The 22,186-nt window shown below is 33.3% G+C and overlaps 1 protein-coding gene across 2 annotated transcripts in view; it reads left to right on the top strand.

Moving 5' to 3' along the window:
* Positions 1-22,186, top strand: part of side-II (sidestep II transmembrane protein) — a 339,951-nt gene that overhangs the window by 41,410 nt on the left and 276,355 nt on the right. For both annotated transcript variants that reach the window (XM_085195977.1, XM_085195968.1), the window contains exon 2: positions 14,870-15,006. In XM_085195977.1, the coding sequence (XP_085052103.1) occupies positions 14,928-15,006 (79 nt within the window). In that variant the 5' untranslated portion in view covers positions 14,870-14,927. The remainder of the gene's footprint in view (positions 1-14,869; positions 15,007-22,186) is intronic.

Genomic DNA, 22,186 nt, shown 5'->3' with positions numbered 1-22,186 from the left:
CGATTCAACTAATTCCTACTAGAATTGCTTTCTCGTTGCCGGCAGAGCATCTAGCTGTTAACGCGAGGACTATGGATTCAATTCCTATTTGAGAAATACGCTCTGATAAGATGACAAAGTGCTCTAAGTGCTTGGACAGTTTCCAAGAGCACGGCTTCATATGCAACTATGTTTAAATTAAAATATTTTTGTTATAAATGTAAAATCTTAGGCGCATATTTTTTTTAAAAAAGTGTAATTTTCATAAAACATTCAGAATAATAAAAGCATAATGAAATGCCTACGAGTATCATTTATATTTGTTCAAGAATAAGAGTAAATCTATTTTCTTTATGTGTTAAGTGACAAATAACTACGATTTCCTTGTCATGTTAGGAATGGGGAAAAATATATTTTAAATATAATCATTCCCCAAACAGGGATTGAACCCGCACGCTTACAGTCATTTAATTATCTAGCAAAATGTAATAAATTTACAACTTTAAAACATTTATGAGCTTCGTAACGCCCACGACTTTGTATCGTGCCCCAAACAAGACGCGGTCAAGTCTCCCATTACCATATCAGACAGCTGTGTACAAAATAAATATTGAAAAGCGAACTTTAAATGGAATTTTGATTTGATTTCTTCGCAACGAATTATAATTTCAAATTATGCGGGAGATGAAAAATCCCGGATCGGACCATCAAACTTTCCTCTCTGTTGTTGCCGGAACGATTTGTGCAAATACTTCGAGACGGCCGCCTTTTAAACTGATTTTTAATGTTGCTTACATTAAAAAGTTTTGATTAAGTACTTAAATATACGTAAATATGTATGTATGTATGTAAAGAAGATATTGTATGAACAACTTTTTTTTTCGGCAAAATTTCTGGTTTTTGATCGACAGTCCAATTACTGCGGGCTTTAGGAGGATTTTTGTCGTTTAGTTAAGGTTTTTTCCATATTATGACAGTGCTTGTCGTATTTGACTTCGTTTACACGCTATTGATTATATCCATTAGTTATATGGTACGTTTATTATTTATACGTTTTTTATTATTTCTTAATATTTTAATTTCTTCGTTCTGGCACCAAGGCAAGTGAGCTCCGTCACTCAACATCCATTGCCTTGAAAAATTCGGCGGAAAGTGGGGAATAGAATATCTTAACACTAGCTTCCCTCTGCCTACCCTCCTGTATTCGGGATACAGCGTGAAGTTGGATAGTCCAGTTACCGAGGAAGAGTATAGTCTATATTGTAGTTTCATTGCTATCACGTGTCATACACAAGTTATTATATTTCCATTTGACCATACAAAGTTAAAGTTACTTTAATAATAATTATAAAAAGTGTAATATACAATATACCATGAAAACTATGCCTCTGATGAAAGGAAATCCATAACAAACATAAATTGGTGACCTCAAACAGAATCCGTACTCACTTATATACGAGTATAGCAGCAAAGTTGTAACATTTTTGCGGCGCAGTATCGGTAGACTCGGTTAGATTTTCAATAGCGTCTTGGCACATCTCCCCCACTTGTAAATTCCACCTGGATTCTGCAAATCTCAAGCCAGTCTGCAATTCTTGAACTCGAAACTTTAATCTTGTTCTTTCCTTTGATTCCTATTCAGATGAAATAAAATCTGGTGAGGTTTTATTATGCATTTTCTAGATTCTTAATGTATGTTGGATAATCATGGATTTAGATGATAACAATATTTAATTTCATAAAATACTATGTATATTATAAGTATGTTAATTTTATGAAATATATGGAAAATGTTTAAAAAACCAGAAGGTTGTGGTGTGTACGACTAGTGGCAATGAATTGTTAACGTCGTCTAGACTATAATATCGTCGTAAGTTTAACCATTCACTATACAATATCTAGAATTTGATTGGAAAGCGAGGATATGAAAATAAGCCATTCCCACTATTAGAAATAGAATCCACAACCAACGCCTTCACGTCAGACGTTGTGCCACTGGTGCATGACAACCTAATTTTGTTATATAAGATAACCAATTTAAATAATATCACTATAGTAAAATTAATGCAGAAAACGTTTTAGAGCTAAAATTTCCAGAATGCGCACTATAAGCTTTTGTATAGAGCCAGTAAATTCAATTTTGTTCGACCTTCTCTGCCAAAATTCGATAAATTCTAAAATGGCATTCCCTAAGGAAAGTTTATTTTTTCCTAATTTCCTATACATTGTAAGACGTTTTAACATTTAATGACGTTCTTCACATTCCGTGAATTCCAGACATTACGTATTGCGATGCGGAACTCAACGCCGTATCTTGTTTTCTCCAATGAATTCCCCTCTACATGGATAGAGCCAACAATTGACCTTACTAGCCTCAAACTAAAAAATACTTTTTTTATAATCACAATGCCACAAGACGACGGGAACGCTGAAATACCAAATGAAATCGAAAGACTTAAATGAAACAATTAAGATTCTAGAAAGTTTTCTTGACTTTGCCGAGTTTCGGGGTTCGAGTCGGAAACGCGGCCGGGAAGACCATTAAATTCTTTTCAAACAAATTTATACATTATTATTTAATGATAAAGGATTGTCTTGTAAATTGGATGAATTGTTTAAGTCAAATAATTGTATAATCGTCGTTTGAATTTTTAGGTTAAATTAGGAAATGTATCTCAATAATATTAACAATTCTAAGTACAGCTATTAGGATGGAGACACTTATAGAGAATTTGCCTCATATTTGAGTTATATATATTTTTTATTTATGCTATATGTCGCATACAGCGGGTTAGCCTTAGGGAACCTGGGAACTCTTTTTTTTGCTGGGAAATTCATTTACGCAGACCGCTCATACGGAAGGCGTGCCTTACGGATGAGCGGTACTGTGGGACTCACCGGTGAAACCGATCCTACCCACTAAAACCCAGCGGAAACCCTCTCCACCAAAATGAGACGCCGCAGAATCGCTCGCGCATACTACTACGACGCCTCGGTGGAAGGCCCGCCTTATACAGGCCATCGTCGCTTTCAGGGTGCCCTGGAGCCATAAGGAACCTTGTGTTAACACTGCATGTACTGCTTAATTTTGAGACATCGTGGTGGAAATAACTGCCGCACTTTGTGATATTAGAACGAGAAAATGAAAACAATTCATTTCACCGAGTGGAAATCAATCCCAAGCTCTTTCGCTGTAGATTAGTGTACTGTAGGATTAGTTTTACATTTTACTACATTTTCACGTAACCGATAAAGCAATATAGGCAAAGGAGAACCTATTGTTAAGACACTCTGTTCTCTACTTCTTTTTATTTTTAACAAATGCTTTGTTTGCACAAACTTACTGCGTTATCTTGTTTATTAATTTATATGTCAACTGCACCACAGTGCCTTTTAACCTTGTTTTTAATACATTACATTTGATGGATAATCCATATAAGATACTTTGTTGGTTGGCTTCATGTCGAACATCATGGCAAATTGACTATTGTAGTGCTGCTGTAATGATGTTATTATTTTTAAAAAGGTGCTAGCTAAGAATTCTTCTTTGTTGTTATATTAAAGATTTCAATACCTAAATCTCACTTAACCTCCAGGGCTCAATGAAATCAATACTGGAAGAATCAATACTGAATACTGGAAGAATCAATACCTCCAAGAATCAATACTGGAAGAATGTTAAAAACAGTAGACGAGTCGATAGAGATATGCAGGGACCGTTGCGTTTAACTCTGCGTTCTCTCTGACTATCTCATTGAGGATTAAAAAAAACAATATCTAAAATTAACTAAAAATAATGCTTATGAGGCAAGAAAAATGATAGTTTGTTAAATAATTTAACTTTATTGGGTTAAATTTGTTAGGATCTTCCTAAGGGAAAAATACTCGTCTCGACTTTAGCAAATCCCCCTGTTTTGATGTTCGTACATCAATTCGTATACAAAATGTTCTAAAATTAGATGGTAAATTAGTTTGGTAGTCATTTCCTATGTTCCCGGCGCGGGTCGCGTGTAAAAAGGCTAATAATGCGGACGCGAGTAGAATGCCGACGTGAAGGCCGACCCACCTTAAATGGATATGGTTCACTTGACACCACGAGTAGTTGGTTGATATTGGAGAATATAACGTCTAAATTTATGAAATTTAAAAGTTAGGAAGAAGAATTTGAATTTAATTTAATAAAATTTGGGAACGGTATACATTAAAATTATATGCACTTGAATATTTTCTTCAAATTATTCTTTTCTTATTTTAGACAGAATTAATTCAATTAATAATTAAATTTTATATCTATAAAGTTTATAATTTTTCAAAATGATACAAGATATATATTAATTTTAAAAATAATTATAAAAAACAAATGTGAGTAAGAATACAAATATTAGTGTTATCACGGAGGCACCATTAATGTCTTAGAACGATTTAAAACGCGCGGAAGCGCGTGCCAAGTTCTGGGTTTCAGAACTGGCGAGCAGCACCGTGTGTTATTTTACACGAACCATTTGAAGCCACTTTTTACCTATTCGTAACTCAAAAACTATTCCACCTAAAGCTGTCATATTTGGCTCAAATATTAAGACCCCCTACCTGTATACGTGCATAAAATTTCATAAACACAGCTCAAACAGTTATTTAGATAATGACGTCCAAAAATCGTAAATTTTTAGGGGGGTGACTGACCTATAGACCTTAATGTTAACCAAGTTCCAGATGACCTAGAATGGTGAAATTTAGCATCCGGTTAAGTAATTGGGTGTATATCAAGGGAAAAATCCGAAACTAGTATTTTTTTAATATTTTCTTATAATTTTTCAATAAATAGATTCAATTAGGCACATTTACTTATAGTGTAGCGCCTGGCATAATATAAGAGCAATGCATTATTTATATATTGTTGCTTTTATTTATGTCACACGTTAGTAAATATTTTATTTGTTTTGTAGACTAACTTCACTATTACTTACGTAAGCCATCTAAAACAACACGATGCTTTCAAGTATATTTTAAGATAAGATATGTCTCCATTTGTAGCTGAAAATGACTCTAATTTATGTCCTGAGAAAGCCTGTCATCATGTGGACTTCAAGGGCTTCACGTAAACATATAAAAATACTAGCGGACGCGCGCAGCTTCGCTAGCTTATTTAGGGGTGAATTCTAATAAACCATGAAACATGTGTTCAATGAAATATTTTTAAGAGTCGAAATTTCAAATTTTATAAAAATCGGTGGCGATTCGAAGATTTTTCCATACAAACTTTTAACCCCTTATTTACACCTTTAGGGATTGAATTCTAGAAAACCATGAAACATGTGTTCAATTAAATACTTTTAAGAGTCCGAATTTCAAATTTTATAAAAATCGGTGCCGATTTAAAAAAAATTCCATACAAACTTACAACCCCTATTTCACCCCTTTAGGGTTATAATTTTTAAAATCCCTTCTTAGTGGATGTCCAGATTACAAAAGTAAACATCTGTTCAAATTTCACGTTTCTACGCACAGCGGTTACGGCTGTGCGTGCGTCTTACCTCAGTCAGTGAGGACAAGTCCTTTTATATAATAAATGGATTAACATCCTTCATTATTATTTATTATAATTTAAACATATGTTTTAGTACTTATTATACTAAGAGTATTTGCATAGTTGATTAACGTATTTGAAATTAAATTATTATTACAATATTTAAGTACTAAGTCCTATATAAGATCCTATAAGGGTTCTGTTTTATTGCTTTCGAGGTACAGAACCCTAAAACAGAAAAAAAAATACACTAAAATATAAATATAAAAATAATAATTATATTGATAGAAATATATATAAAATTTAATAATAATATACTATCTGTAAGGTCAGTCGTGGCACAGGGGCACAAAGTGTGTCTGTAAAACCGACTGGTTGTTAGTTCGATTCCCACTCGAGGAATTGAAATATTTATTAAAAATTATATTTCCACCAAGGCAAAGCGCGGCATTGAGTTCCGCCACTCAACACGCAATGCCTCCAGAATTCGATGGAAAGTGGAGTTACTGAGTGTCTTAACACTAGGTTCTCTCTGTCTACTCTGCTGTGTGCGGGATACAGCGTGAAGCTGCTTTGATTTTTAATGTAATATATTGTCAGCCTACCAGCTATCTTAACAGAAGTAATTATAAAGTAATTATTAACAGTAAAAATTTAAGTAATTGTTAATAAAAAAAATAAGAGTAAAAAAGAGAAAATTAAAAATTACTTAAACAAAATAATAAAAAATAAATAAATCCGCTTTACGATGCATCCCACACATAGCGGGGTAGACAGAGGGAACCTAGTGTTAAGACACTCAGTTCACCTCTTTCCATCGAACTCTGGAGGCATTGCGTGTTGAGTTATTCCAACAAAATAATAAAATTAGAAAAAAAAGTAATAAATATATCAGATTTCTAAACGCAGCATACATTAATTACTTTCTAATCTGACAACTGTCATTTAATCAACAAAATAAAAACTATAGTCGAGATTCATAGATAATAGATAAATATATTCTATTTTCATATATAATTAAATATCGTCTTAAGAGTAATAAAACATAATATTATTGACCATAATAAAAAAGTAAATACCTAATTATATTAGATATATTTTATTGTACGAAGGCGCTCATATTTTAATGGTTTTTTTGGCCTGGGTTTCATGATTTTACTGGTTTTAGGAACACATGTGAAAACGGCAGAGAACGAAGTCGACCTTGGGATCATATCAATTCAGATTGGTACCGTCAGCACTTAATAAACTTATTGTTTATATTTTTTCCAAGACATGTTGAACAATGAGTCGTTCAATAGAATTGCTTGTGGTTGAAACAAGAACTTACACCGAATTGTTCCAATGCCTCCCGATGGGAGCTGTCTCTTCCATGCTATTGCATATTCTTCGTTTGAGCGTATTGATATACAACAAACTAATAAATTGCGCGAGACTATAGTAGAGTACGTATGTCGTAACTGGAATGATTTAAGTATCTACACTAGCGCTCGAAACGGGAATCCTTACTCTTCTAAAGAAGACATGCTTTGCTTAACTACGTACGGAGCTACTTCCGAAATAAAGGCTGCAGTAGATTTGTACAATATTAAGATAGAAGTGTATTATCACAATGTTGTCCTACTTGGTTTATTCGGCGAAGAGAAATGTCCTATGAAGCGCTTACTCTAAACTATGATTTAAAAAGAGCAACTCTTGAGTTTCTTGCCGTAGTAGCTCCCTATAGGAAAAGTACTTGTAATGGGCAAATTGAATAAAGAATATTTTGATATTGATTACATTATGAACCTTCCTACTTATAATTTCTGTACAAAAAGTAATGATATCCCATCAAAAACATAAATGTAAAATGAAAGCCAAGTTCTGTAATAAAACGTATGCTTTCAGCGATAAAAGAAGTGAGATGTAAATGTATGCCAAGTTCAATGGTCAGCCCTGAAATTTATTTTTAACAATATAAAATATTTTATAACAACTGAAAATGCCCATTCTTCTTACAACTTGGAGACTTTATTTATGTTTAATATCTGACTTGGCTAGTTTTCATATGAATTTACAATAGAATCTGAATAGAATAGAATTTGAATATGTTCATTTATATCGATGTAAATTAATTTGAAAACTAGCCAAGTCAGATATTACACATAAATAAAGTCTCCAAGTTGTAAGAAGAATGGGCATTTTCAGTTGTTATAAAATATTTTATATTGTTAAAAATAAATTTCAGGGCTGACCATTGAACTTGGCATACATTTACATCTCACTTCTTTTATCGCTGAAAGCATACGTTTTATTACAGAACTTGGCTTTCATTTTACATTTATGTTTTTGATGGGATTAAAGCATTCATTTACGTACGCTACGTGTTGTGCATTCTAAAAGCACCTACATTGATACGCTGACAGAAATTAAATGAGTTTAAAAACTTAATTAATATAATATTTTATACGTTTATTTTATATCAATTATTTTATATATTAATATAATATAGACGAAATTATAGAATACCTTTTGATTATGTTTCTCTGGGCACACATCAGGATAGGCAAAGGGAACCTAGTGTTAAGACAGTGCGTTTCCATTAAGTTCCGTCTTGTTACTAGAACGTGGAAATGAAAACATTACATATATCATTTTCCTTGCATGGGGACCAAACACAAAACTTGTCGCGATTACAATCACACACTTGTGTCATTTTTATATCTTAGAGTACTTCCTGTCACCTTGATCAGACAAGCACAAAAACAACCCTAAAACGTATTAGGCAGTAAGGATTTTTTACTTAAAAATATATAAAATGACCATTTTTTTAATTACATATGTAAGTGGAAGACACCTTCTTGCATCGACACTCCCAATAAAGCAAGTTTTTGTGAGGGATCAGTGTAGTAAAGTTTATTAGATTATCGCCGGCCTCGGCGAATATTTTCAAAGATGGTTTATCGGTGTCATATATGTACAAATATATACTCGTATATATTTATAGTTCATATACATTCTTCGTGTGGTCGATAGCTTTCACACCGTATGAGTTATAGAAGCAGATGGCTTACGAGCATATCATGTATTAAAGGAGATAAAAAATATATTTTGTTTTTTTTTAATAAATAAGAACATAATCATGGCTATAAAGCCGTAGCGACGCAGTGCCACAGCGCCTGAATGTAAACGATATGGTTGTGAGTTCGGTTCCTATTTGGAGATATGAATAATTTACATTCCTTTACTCTGGCAAGAAGATTACCGTGGCGTTAAGCTACGCACTAAACCCGCCATTGGCATCATAAATCTATAAAAAATATATTAAAAATGATTAAACAACCCATTCTCTCAAATGAAGATTGAACTTAGAATTATTCCGTTTGCAATCAGACGCTTTTCCACTGCACCATGTTAGATCAATACGACTAACCTATAAAACGCGAAAAGGTAAAAAAATATGTTATCTTTGTAAACTAGAACAAAACAATTTTTTCCTATTAATTTTTATACAACACGCGTTTGCTTACAAAAATTAGCAAGTTGCATTGCAATTTTATTCTTTATTTAAAATGTAGGTCATGTTTCATCAAAATATTGTGTGAAGTATAGATTATACGGCTCTTATATGTTTTTTTATATACATTATATGTTTAATAATAGACTATTATGAAAACTTTTAGTTTAAATTGTTCTATTAATAATTATTAGGTCATAGATTTAAGTCATAGTCATACTAATAAAATAACATATTTAAACATATTGACATAATTCTCCATATTATTATATGATTGCTCTTGAGATTGTGTTTGTCTGTTTATATTGATGTATGTCTAAATATGAAACTATATGAAAAGATAACTATACGAATGAATGTATCTAAAATAAAAGTAATATAGAATTGTGCTAAAGCGCTTAGAACTAATAACTTTTATTTTTCACCAAAAACGACCATTTTTAATTGGTTCCTATATTCAAACTAACAGAAGGTAGGCAGGGTTCCATTTCTGTTGGTGCTAGTAACAGAGCAGGTGTACTTTAGCTAACAATCGTTAGCGGACAAATGAACAAGTTGTTTGTCGCACTAAGCTTTGAATATGCAGGTTTTTATTTTTTTTTACATTTTTGTCCTTTTTACATGCGTTTTTAGCATATACTAGGGTGCAAAGATATAGGTGTGTAAGTTTTGAAATGTTTTATTTTGGGAGGCGGCACCTAAAGCTGCGTTTTATTTCAAGGATATAGAAATTTATAAAGAAATAAAACCATTCGTCGTTGAAAATCAAATCCACAACCATCACAACCAGTTAAACATTTTCAAGCTTTGAAACTAAAATGAAATATGCGAAAATTGTCCAAGAGACGATCTACAGAGACGATCTACAGGGTTCGAGTTCCGTTGCGCTTGTTAGAATCATGATAGTAGATAATATAAATAGAGATAAATTAGAATAATTGTCTAAATGAATTATAGGATTGTCGTATCGAACCAACATCAGAAGCGGATGGTAGCCATAAGTAACGTTATGTTACCTTTTAAATGATCTGAAGCTTGGAGCAGTGCCGTGGACTTGTGACCACATCTGTAGGCTTAAGGGATCCCTTTACAGTACTAACACTCGCCTTTCACTGCTCCAGCCCAGTATAATTACATATAACTTACCTGTACTATACTTACCACATTTGCAATTACAATAATAGTTGATTCACTTAACATTATAATAATGATAAATCTTCTAACATTTATAATAAAGATCGCCGAGGATATATAATACATTTTCAATAATCCTATAAGTCAAATATTATCGTAATTCCATTGTTTTATATCACCAGCCAGCAAATCATAGGCAGATGTATCAAACTACAAATCCTAGACAAGTGTCCATTATCAATTATAAAATATTATTTATTGTAATTATCATATATGTATTATTTATTATTTAATTACCATTTACTTTATAAATCTATTAAGTATAATCATAATTCTATAGTAATCCATTACTTAACTACCAAATCAAAGACGGATATTCTAAACGCCAAATCAATGACAAGTGTCAAATGTCAATTACAAAACATTATTTATGATAACAATCATATATATATTATTTATTATTTAATTATCATTAATTCTATAAGCCTAACACGCTCAAATTTTTATTAGTTTTATGTCTTATTAGGTGCGAAGCGAATATACTAAAGATTAAAAAAAGCATAATATAATCTATATTTAAATTGTAAAGTCTGTTCTGGTTATCTTGTGTCCAAAATCATAAAATATTGCTTTTCGATGTTGTTCATAATTTTTCAGAAAATGGCAAATTGAAAGCTTATTGAAGCATGTATGAAGCCCGTTCGTAAATTTCCCCAGTTTTCAAAATATGGTATAAAATTTGACTTTCGCAAAATAAAATTGAAGCAGTTCGATCACCACTCGGGGAAATTATTATATTTCGTTTATATTTGTTTTTTTTTTATGTTTTGCTTCAATTTGTATGCCTTACAATTGGCTTTGTATAAATATTTTTTCTTTTCTTAATACGTCGTGCTTGGAGGAGTATATAGGCGTTGATGCTATGCTACGCGCAGTTAAATAATAATAATTTACTGCATTAAACAAAGACGAAAAAGAAATATAATTCATAATATTAATTTATAAATGAAATTGAAATTTGGCAGCTATCGTTTATAGATAGTACCAGTAAAGTAAAAAAAAATTCATACATACATTTGTGGTTAAATCCTAAAAAATCAATGCCTTAAAAGGGGGCAAAATTTAGTATTGAAATCGTTAGTTGAAGTATGTCTAGTGTATTGCAATGTGTCTTGTCGCGTGTTTCCCTCTGCCTAACTTGCTATATGAGAGCAGCGTGAAGCTAACAAAATATCTGGATTTTTTGGAAACGACTCATTCGGTGGCAGATACTAACACCTCCGTTCCTTAAGCAGGCAATCGTCTCCATCTCTCTCCAAGTAGTGTGAGCATCTTAAATAGCTAATGTCTATGAGACAAATTTTAAAATGATCGTATTATATCTTCTATATTCAACTCGCTTGGGTGTTTGGGCTACAAAAATAAAAAACTAAATTTGCTCGCGCAATCCAATAAAGTGCATAAAATAGAAATAATAAAATCATACAGAATTTTTTATTACACGAACTCTAGAATCATCAATATTTTATATGAACCTAAAATCCATTTTATTACAATAACTAGAATGAAAAAGAAAGAAATAAAAACAAACAGCAAATAATAAACGCGCTGTGAAATAGAGTTTGAATAAAATAGCAGCGAAACTCTAGTCTCTATGATGCTAACTAACACAAAATGTATATTGCCTTAGCAATTTTAATTCAGAAGCGATGCTGGCAATTCCAAAGCCACGATAAAAATCAAAATGGCTATCCGATAGTATTTGTTTTTTTTTTAGTTTCGCGTTGTTTCTAGGATATAACGGGAAATCCGTTATCCACTTTCAGTCGAATTCTCGAGGCATTGCGTGTTGAGTTGCTGATCTCAACGTCACGTCTTGTCTTGTCCCACTGCGCTATGATGGAATCAGTAAACATTTTATTTTTGTGTATGTATGGTATTTCAGGAATATCGGTAGTCTAATATTAATTGTAGTTTGGCAAATTGGATCGATATTTTTTAATTAAATGTATGTGTGTAATATGAAGGCCTACCTTCGTGGGTTTATTTTGTATGAATCAAAAGTTGAATTGATGAAATTGTTATGTAAGCAAGTTCATAGAGTAATAAGCATTAAAAGAAGAAACTTTCCGATATTCAACTCAATTTCTCTCTGTCTTGCCGGAGCAGAGATACGAAAAATTTTCATTATACCCAAGTGGGATCCGAACCCACAACCGTAGCGTTTACAGTGAGACAGTGCAAAAGCACCACTTTAGTATTTTACTTCGCAGCAATATTAAAATTTATATTCGCAAAATGGAAACAACAAACATCGTAGACAGTTCAAATAAAACATAATTCATATCTTTCAATTGTTTCATAGAGTACATCCGGCTGCAGAACCAATACTAGCACCAATTCGTCTGTAAGCCAAGAAACGATATGAGATATTTTTCTATCGGGATTGTATTTATTTGATTTATTTTGCTATATGATTATTTTTATGCATGTTCTTCTTATAGTTATTCATTTTAAAAAAATCTAACTACAATTTTAAGTTTGTAATAGTTTTTATTGGTAATATAAATGTAAATTTCCATTTTTAGATTTTTTAAAATATTTTTGATATTAATTTCTACTTGATACTTTACGTGATCTCGAAATAAATGATATTAACAGACGGACAGACGGAGAGCAAAGTAATGCTATAATGGTTCCGTTTTTTCCTTTTGTCGCAAGGAACCCTAAAAAGATAAAAGGAACCTAGCCTTTAGGTAATCTGTTCCCTAATTTCCGTCTAATATTGGAAACATTGTGTATTCAATTATTGAACTCTACCTTACACTTCGTTATATATAACCAACTTATAATCAACAAAAATTTGCAACTTCTACTAAAAGGACAAAAATAAATAACTATGTGAAATGCACTATAAATTAAGTAAAACACTGCAACAATACAATGCTGAAGCGTTGGCTGAATAGTTGGGCCAAGTCGACGCCAGAATAACACAGTCGAAAGGATGGAGCAAATTGCATTTGCACTTTAAATAAACGGCCAGCTACGAAATAAACATCGTCTGCTATTGAAAACCTATATTTGTCTAAGAGTTTCTTAGAGAAACGAGGATTTATAAATAAGGAAAATAATTCAATATTCTATTCATTTTGCCGTTCAGATATACTATAAATGGATTGTAGATGCTATTTCGGGATATGCCAGGAGTAAATGAAGTCGCAGTAAATTGTTGTTTTTGTTTGTAATAAATGTTGGACTGCAATGTTATCTATTATATCTAACTTTATAGCTATTTTCTAAGATAAAACAAAATGCAAAGATTTTTTTCATTTGATAGCACTATAATAAAGTCTGTATTCAGTAGTTATATACCTAGATAATATTAAAAAACATAAGAAAGTAGTTCGTGAAGTAGGTCTAAAGGCCGTAAATAAATCAGAGGAAGGTCGGGTGCGGTTATAAGGCATTTTTTGTCTCTCACATATTCGCAATTTAATTCACAGGTGCTCCCATTTGATTCATGGCTCAATTTATTCGTAATTTATTTTTGTTGCTCAGGTCAGGGCGTACGTGAGAAACTTTTATTGCTTCGCGAAATTAGATACGACACAGCCTAAAAATTTTAATTTTGTTTGCATTTCCTTATTGTATTCATCTTCTATTTGTATATGCTCGTACATAGATAACAAAACGTTATAAAACTTTGCAGGTAAAATTGTTATTTTAATTTTAAACATACAAACGTTAAGGCTTATCAAGACATCTGCTATTCCTGAGCGAGTTCATCTCACATTATGAGCTCGTAAACATCGAAATAAACATAAATTTACCGGACTAACATTCGAGATACTTATAAAAGGATAAGGCAAGATAAAACGCCATAAACCGTCACGGACTGTAGTAAATAAACCTTATCGCACGATGCAAGTTGACGTACCGTTCCACTTTACCCGTTTCTCCCCACATCATCCATTGCTGGTCCGCTACCGCATATGTTTAGGACGGCACATGTTAAAACATCGCAGTAAATTGAGCTGAAGGCTTAAAACATCGTTATAATTTACGAGGTGCTAGGAAGTCCCCCGGTGGAATTTATTCATGGCAGTAATAAAATCTGTCGGGCGACAGTCCCCGGCCGGCCAGGCCGACCAGGTTAATTCCTTTTTGAAATTTAGTAGAAACGACTTGGCAAGGCTTTTCTCTGCTAGATATTAAATTATGTGGGGGATAAAGATTTTGGAAAACTATCAAGTTGGAAGATATTGTCGCCTGACGCCTTGTCCTTACTGAGAAAATGTATTGGTTTTTAATGAAGATGGATCGTTTTTAAGCAAAATTTTCTTAAAGGTTTGCAGGGTCAATAAAGAATAATTTATATTATGTCTCGGGCAAATAATAAATACCTTAATTATATTTATTTCAATGACATTTGATTTGGTAAATAATTCTAATTATGAACACATTATAGTTCAAAATAGTTCGTATAAAATACACATTTCATTACAAATTAAAAATTATACAAATTAAAATACACATTCATAATGTTAATAATTTAGTAGATGAAAACATTAGCAAAATGTGAATGGATTCAAATCTGTCTTTATATACTTACAAGAAATATTTAAAAATAGACACTTTCTATTATTGAAATTATAACTTTCATATCACTCCAAAAGACAGCAAATTACTTTTAAACAAGTTTCAACAGATATATAATGCTAATTTCCTTGTTCCAGTAACTAACCATGCGGTGGCGACCCTACACGTCGCCGTGCACGTGATCGGTCTGGCAGCATGGCGGCGTACGTCGCGCTTTTCCTCCTCCTCTGCCTGGTGAGGTGCCACACCAAGACCGTGCTCCAGGATAAACTTGGTATGTCATAGAAATAATATACCTACTGAATTGCTGTTAGAATTTTTAAATTGAAGCCGTCGGGGCCCAGGGGAACAGCGTTTGTCTGTAAAAATGATGCTTGTAGGCTCGATTCACTTGCGGGAATTATTGTATTTAAATTATTGACATTCCTTCGTTCTGGTAAACAGAAAATAGAGAAATAATGTCTTAGCATTGAGTTCTCTACGTCTACCCTGCTAGCAGGAATTTACCTTTCCACAAATAGGGATTGAACCCATGACCATTACATGTATAATACAAAACATCAGCTTCACGCTGTTTTCCGCACGCAGGGTGAAAAAGGGCCAAAAAGATAAGCAGAGGAAACCTATTGTTAAAACACTCCCTCTGTTTACCCTGCTATGTGCGGGATACAGCGTGAAGTTTTTCTAACGGTGATTTTATCTAACATAGCTTTCCTAATACGATCTACAGAATCCTTCTAGTTAAGATTAGACGCGGTCTAGTTAGAATAATACACGCTCTAACTGTTATTGGTGCTGTATCGGCAAATGGAATTGACTATTTGATGGGGTCTCCGAAACTTAGTGGAACTTATATGGACACCCATTCTAAATCTGACCAAATTGATTTTTATAATAATAACCGTCTATAATTGATCTATAAAATATTTGTATGACTAAGACATTACGTATTTAGTGGTGGAACTGAACGCCGTACTTTGTCTTACTTAGATAGTGGAAATCATCAAAGCGGGAATTGAATCTGTAACGTTTGTAGAATGGTCATAAATTACCACCAAATAAGAATCGAACCCTCAACAATCGCATTTACAATCTGACGCTGCCGCCGACCACTAATATAATAAAATTAAATCAGCTTCACGCTGTATCCCGCACACAGCAGGATAGGCAGAGGGAACCTAGTGTTAAAACACTCCGTTCTCCACTTTCTGCCGTATTCTAGAGGCATTGCGTGTTGAGTGCCAGAACTTGCAACTCCGCGCTTTTCGTCACCGGAGAAATGGAAATATAAACGTTAATAAATATTTCACTTCCTCGAGTGGGGATCGAACCCCAACCCAATCAGATCCTTGTGCCGCTGCGCCACAACGGCGTAAATAATATAATAAAATACTTTTTATTTCTTTAATATACAGTCACATTTATACAGTATCCCATACAGTAGTGTGATAATGTTATTACCGTTGTTGTATTTTATTGAACATTCTATTACTGCTAGCGGCGAATATACTGCGGAATAAATTTGTATACATTTTATCATTCGGTTTTATCGACTATTTCATTTATAGCTTTTTTTTGTATGGTTTCGCCTCGTTTGTATGAATTTTTGGCGTGTGTTAATAAATTAGTGATCATTTTCTCTGTTTTCCGTTTATAAAAAAACTCGTCGTCATCACACCGATATTTCATCTATACATTACATTTATGTAGATATATATATGTATATCTGAATTTAGGGCCTACGTTGGTTGATATGATAATATATAGCATTTTTCTGGTTGTTTGCTTAACATATTAAAAAAAACCAAGTACTAAGACATTCCTTTCTCTCTTTTTCATTCGGTTATTAAGACATTACATAGTAAATGGCAAAATTTACCGCCTTGCTTATCAGAGCGAGGAAATAAAAATAAATTAAAAATAATTAATTTCCCGAGTGGGAATCGAAGTCACATTCGTCGCGTTCTCAGTTACACTCAATCTCAGTACGCCGTGATGGCTTTTAATTAAATACATAGCTTGTATATAAACAAGTATATTATATATTGTCAGTATATGCCCTAAGTTAACATTAATTAACATTTAATGTCGTTCTACATGCCAAGATACCATGTTCTGTGAGATCATAAATTGATTTAGTACGAGTACGAATATTGCACGTTATCGTGTACATTATTGAATATTATAAGCTTGGGTAAGTGGTGTGGGGCACGAGGTGGCATTGGGGCAGTCTAATTTTAGACGCAACGGTTGTGGATTTGACTCCCACTCGATGACCTCGATGGTACGATGGAATGCCTGGAAACGATTAACGTGATGCAGTATGGCCTTTAACACAACTTATCTACATAAGTACTTCCAATGCATAATTTTCTACATATACCAGCAATTTAAGATAACTCTCATAAAACTAAAATTTCAAATCTAGAAACTAAAGCCGTATATCAGGATCCAATCGAAGCATATCATATAGAAGTTCGAAGAGTAGATTACGAGTCAGCTTACCCCAGTCTATAAGGCATCCCAGTCCAACTTTTCTAAGCTCTCATAGATATTTCTAAGGTTCAATTTTGATCTCGTTGCAGAATTATGGCTCAGTTCGAGCCACTTACCTTTCTCATTATTCTTGGACAGGTAAATTTATCCGAACCCGCTTACTCCTAGTTTACTGGGATGCAATGTGAAAATTGAAATTTTATTCATCGACGCCACCATGGCGCAGAGGTGTAACCTCTGGTTGTAAATGTGGTGGGTTTGAGTTCTTCCTTTGAGGGGGAAAATGAATAATTAATTACATCTGAACGAAGATGAATACATTATTAATTTATCCCCTTGAATAAGATAGAGTGCGCCGTTTGGTTTTGGTTTAGTTTCGTCTTGCGAATGACTTAGTGTTAAACAACTTTCTGATTATCCTGCAAGCAGGATACAGCGTAAAGCTGAAAAAATGTATTTACATATTATAGAAAGTTTATTTGGAACGTTTATAGTACCGAAAATTTAATATTTAGTTTATATTGCTGTCAAAGAGATTTCTGATGCTTGTTCGATATTGGTTAAAAGATTAATTCTTTAAATGTTTGCATTGGTTGTATTTGATTTAGAAATATTGATATTTTTATTGTGCCGTTTTATATTTTATTTTTAGTATACTATTTTAGAGACGTTCATGAAAAATTTGACGTATTTAATTTTTTTATATTAGGTATACATTGATGTTATTCACATACACTAGCGATCCGCTCGCGGTTACGCCCGCTTGAATATTTTTTTTACACAGTAAATTTCGTTTATGTTGTAATATATGTATGTATGTAGCGTATTTATAGTGATTTCTAAAGAGAAAATTACAAAAAAATTATAGGTTGCATTATATAATGATTTATTACGATTTTTAATAGTTTTGCAAAAGAAAAAAAGGTCTCTTACAAAAACTTACCTATAAGCATTTGTATATAAGGTTGATGCAGTACTTTCTGTTTCCCTTGTAGCTTGACGCTGTATATCTTATTTGGCAGGATAGACTGAGAAACCTCGGAAGCTAGTGCTAAGACAGGCATTGCGTATTAGGTGGCGGAACTCAACGCGCTGTCCCTCGCTACCATAGCGATTAAATGAAAATATGAAATATTTCATTACCCCGAGTGAGAATCGAACTTACAACCGTCGCGTTTACGGTCGCATGCTTGTGCCCCTACGCCACGAAGGCCTCTAGTCTATAACATACATAGGCATTAATTCGGCAATATTCCCCCGTATCAGTGACTCAAGGTTAATTTATCGTTACGAGGCTTATTAATACAGTCCTTGTCGGCCTGGTCGCAGTACTGCCAGTACTGGCGTGACGCCAGCGGGACGATAGCTGTTGTGTACTTATGTATGGACGTGAACGTTTGTTGTCAATTTCTGAGCTCGAGGTGAACCTCTATTTGTTGGAGGAATCATATGGTAATATGTAATATATTGTGCTATGGAAGGAACTTTGTATAAAAGGCTTTAATTTTGTGATTGATATGTTCGTGGTGTATAATTACTACTAAGTCTTCAGAATTGGGCAGAAAGTGGGGAACGGGGAGTCCTAACAATATGAGGTAGGTAGGGCAGGCAGAGGGAATTTGAGAAAGGTTCCCTGTGCCTGCTGTGTGTTATGGCCCTGGGTTCAATTTGATTGTCGGATTTTATATTCAAAACCTTATGTTATACTAGTTGTAGATGAAGTCTTCGTTTGTGTAACTCTGCAAAATGTAAAATTATATTTTTCTTGTTTCCGTAGTACACTCCCAAACGGGACCTCATATGCTAAAGTTCATACTTCTACATAGATACGTCATTGCATCGTCCATCAGTCACTAACGGGAAAACTTTTATATAAAGATTAAAGTTTTGTTACATCTTACTGCTTTTAAAGTTCTTGAAATTAGGATGATAGTTTAAAGATTCACGCAAGTTGACATCGGGAACCTTGTATTAAGAGGATCCGTCCCCCACGCACAGTCCAATTCTAAAGATAGCTCAACGTCACATTTCCCTTGTTGTCAAAGCATGGAAATTAAAATAATTCGTTCTCCTGAATGGATTCGAACCTATAATCGTCGCCGTTGTTCGTTCGATCCCCACTCGAGGAAACCAAATATTTGCTTAAATTTATATTTCCGTTTCTTCGCTCTGGTATCGAAGCAAAAGCGCGGCGTTGAGTTCCGCCACTCAACACGCAATGCCTCCAGAATTCGGCGGAAACGGAGTGTGTTAACACTAGGTTCCCTCTGACTACCCTGCTGTGTGCGGGATTTAGCCTCCATTATTCTTGTAATATTTAAACTTACTAAGTTGATGTTTAATTAATTTCAAAGGGGGTTTATTATTATAGTCCTCTTTGGCCGCTATGCGGTTTAATGCAGGCGCTTGGAACTACGCCAATGACACAGTACTCGATGTCAGGAAGACATATTAGAGTATATTTGTTTATTTCTTCTCTTTATTACGTTTATTGTAAATAAAGAGAACGCAGGCCGAGGCTTGAGTCCCTAGTGGTGCACCTGCACACACATTGTAAACGTGACAGTTTTGGGTTCGATTCCCACTTGGGGAATGAATAATTTTTATTTTCTTAAGAAAACTAGCAGTAAAGGGGAGAGTGGAGTGTCTAACCAATTTCATTGTTTGCGTCGTAATAACATAATATGATTTTTTATTTCATTTCTTTTGTTAAATGAAGATACAAAAGCATAACAATAAAATTTTAATAGTTATTTATTTAAGCATAATACACAGATTGCATTGTAACATACAGGTTGATATCGAAAAAGAGTAAATAAAATATTACAGTATGCGTAGGCTTAATAAATAAAATAAAAAAAATCCATACTAAGCGAACCGGGATCAAAATTTTCTTAATAAAAACGTAGTGTCTTAACACTAGGTTCCCAAATTAAAACTACTATATGCGAGATACGCGTGAATCTAAAAAAAAAATCTGAACAAAATAAAACTTTTTGCAAAACTTTAAGTGAAACTAAGCTAAAGCAATAAAATGGCACATATTTTATAATTCAAAATGGATTTCGACAAAGAGTCCAATCAAAAAGTTCTAGTCAACTAGACCACCGTTTCCGTTTTTATTTATTCCGTTTGAAAAATTTCGAAAGAGTTGAGATTTGGAGTGCTTCTGTGCGAGCGGTCAAAGGTGCATTTAGTGTACGTAGAGCGAGACAAAGGTACTGCTTTTGGATCGAGGTCCTACACTTATGGTGTAGGTCGAGCATGGAATTCATATAATTATGAATACTAAACGACTTATGTGAAGCTGGTTTGCTAGTTTGTTTTAATTTGGGTGCAATTTGATTATACGTAGGTAGTTCTAGGTTCGATTTTTTTGATGTATAAATGTAGTTTACTTTACTTCGTTTATCTGCCCAATTTTTTATATATTGCATGTTGAGTTGCCAAACTCAGACGGTTGTTTGATTTTCGTTCGGAATATAATTAATTCCCCCAAGTAGTATTTGAACCCACAACTTTTCTGTTCTGATATGATTACAAATTAATTGGCGTTGAATACCGCTATTCAACAAGAAATATCCCTAAAGTAACTAAAAAAAACAGACATACCAACTTTCCCTCCAAATTTTTATCTAAAACAAACATTAACAACTTAAAGCATCAGGTGTACAATTCAAAAACGCCCATCTAATACATACAAAAGTAGCTATGATGCATAATTTGAGTCAATTTAAACGATTTTACGATAACACGAACACATTAACTCTGCTGTTACGACTCCGGACTTCAGATACACATAACAGATGGCGCTAGTGGTTTATGAGTGCAAAAAAAAAAAACTTCAACTTGAGTTACGATTGTGAATGTCTGCTTTTATTGCTCCTAAATGCGTTGCCGCGGCCGGCTTGATCGTTTTACGAGCGTTACGTACCACTAAAAAATTTTCCACCGCAATTCTTTCGCAAATTTTCAATATTTCTCGTCAATTTTTTATAAAGTCACCCCCCCATACAATTTATAGGCGTCGTTCGTTGGATACGCACTCCACGTAACGTCACTGGGCCTCAGCTGCTTACGGTTTTTAGATATTAAATTTATGCGTTGTTGCCTTCCTTATGGCTGTTTCCATGTTGAATAAGAAAATTAATAAGCTGTAAAGATGTTTCCTTGAGCGTTTTCGAATGGCTGTTCTTTTTTAATATTTGTGCAAGGGAAATTTTGTAATTGTGGCTCCTTGTATAAAGAAAAATATAAATAAATAATTCAAGCTTCATGCAGTATTATGCATACAGCAAAGTAGGCCGAAGGAACCTAGTGTTAATACACTCCGTTCCCCGTTTATCGAATTCTAGAGGAAATATTGAAAATAAATCAACAATTTTAAACCAACCTAATAAATTAATAATTATAAATTTTTTTGCAATCAATATTACTACTTTTACTTTGTTTTTTTAGAATATGTGACAATTTTATTCAGTCACAATACTTATACAAAATCTTATTATTATTAAATTATATTTCATATTCAACTTGAAATAAGCATTTTTCTTGGAACTGTTATACATAGGGAGCTTCAAAGAAATAAATATTACTTACAAGACAGTCAGAATATACGAGATTTGCTGTTTCGTGTTGTGTGTGACTCGTTTTCATAACAAACCTAGCTGCTGCAACTGTATGAAAATAATATAGAAGTTTTAAAAATATACACTGAATTCCTTGAAAAGAGATACAGAGACCTGTTTTAATAAAACAATGTCTTTCTTATTCAATTAAAACATGCAGTTTACTATTTTATAATAATGTAGATTTTATTAACAAAATTTTAAAATTTCTTCAAATGTTCCATGTCGCTTGTAAAGTGATTTATGAGATAAAAAGCAGCTAAATGTTTTTTTATGCATATCTAGGTAGGCAAAGGGAACCCAGTATTGAAACACCCCACGAATCGAGAA

This window comes from Heliconius melpomene, chromosome 1 (assembly GCF_056956725.1).
Source record: "Heliconius melpomene rosina isolate 202511_hmr_F chromosome 1, ASM5695672v1, whole genome shotgun sequence".
Taxonomy (NCBI): domain Eukaryota; kingdom Metazoa; phylum Arthropoda; class Insecta; order Lepidoptera; family Nymphalidae; genus Heliconius; species Heliconius melpomene.
Note: the sequence above shows the minus strand (reverse complement) of the source record. Positions and strands in the feature narration are given on the sequence as shown.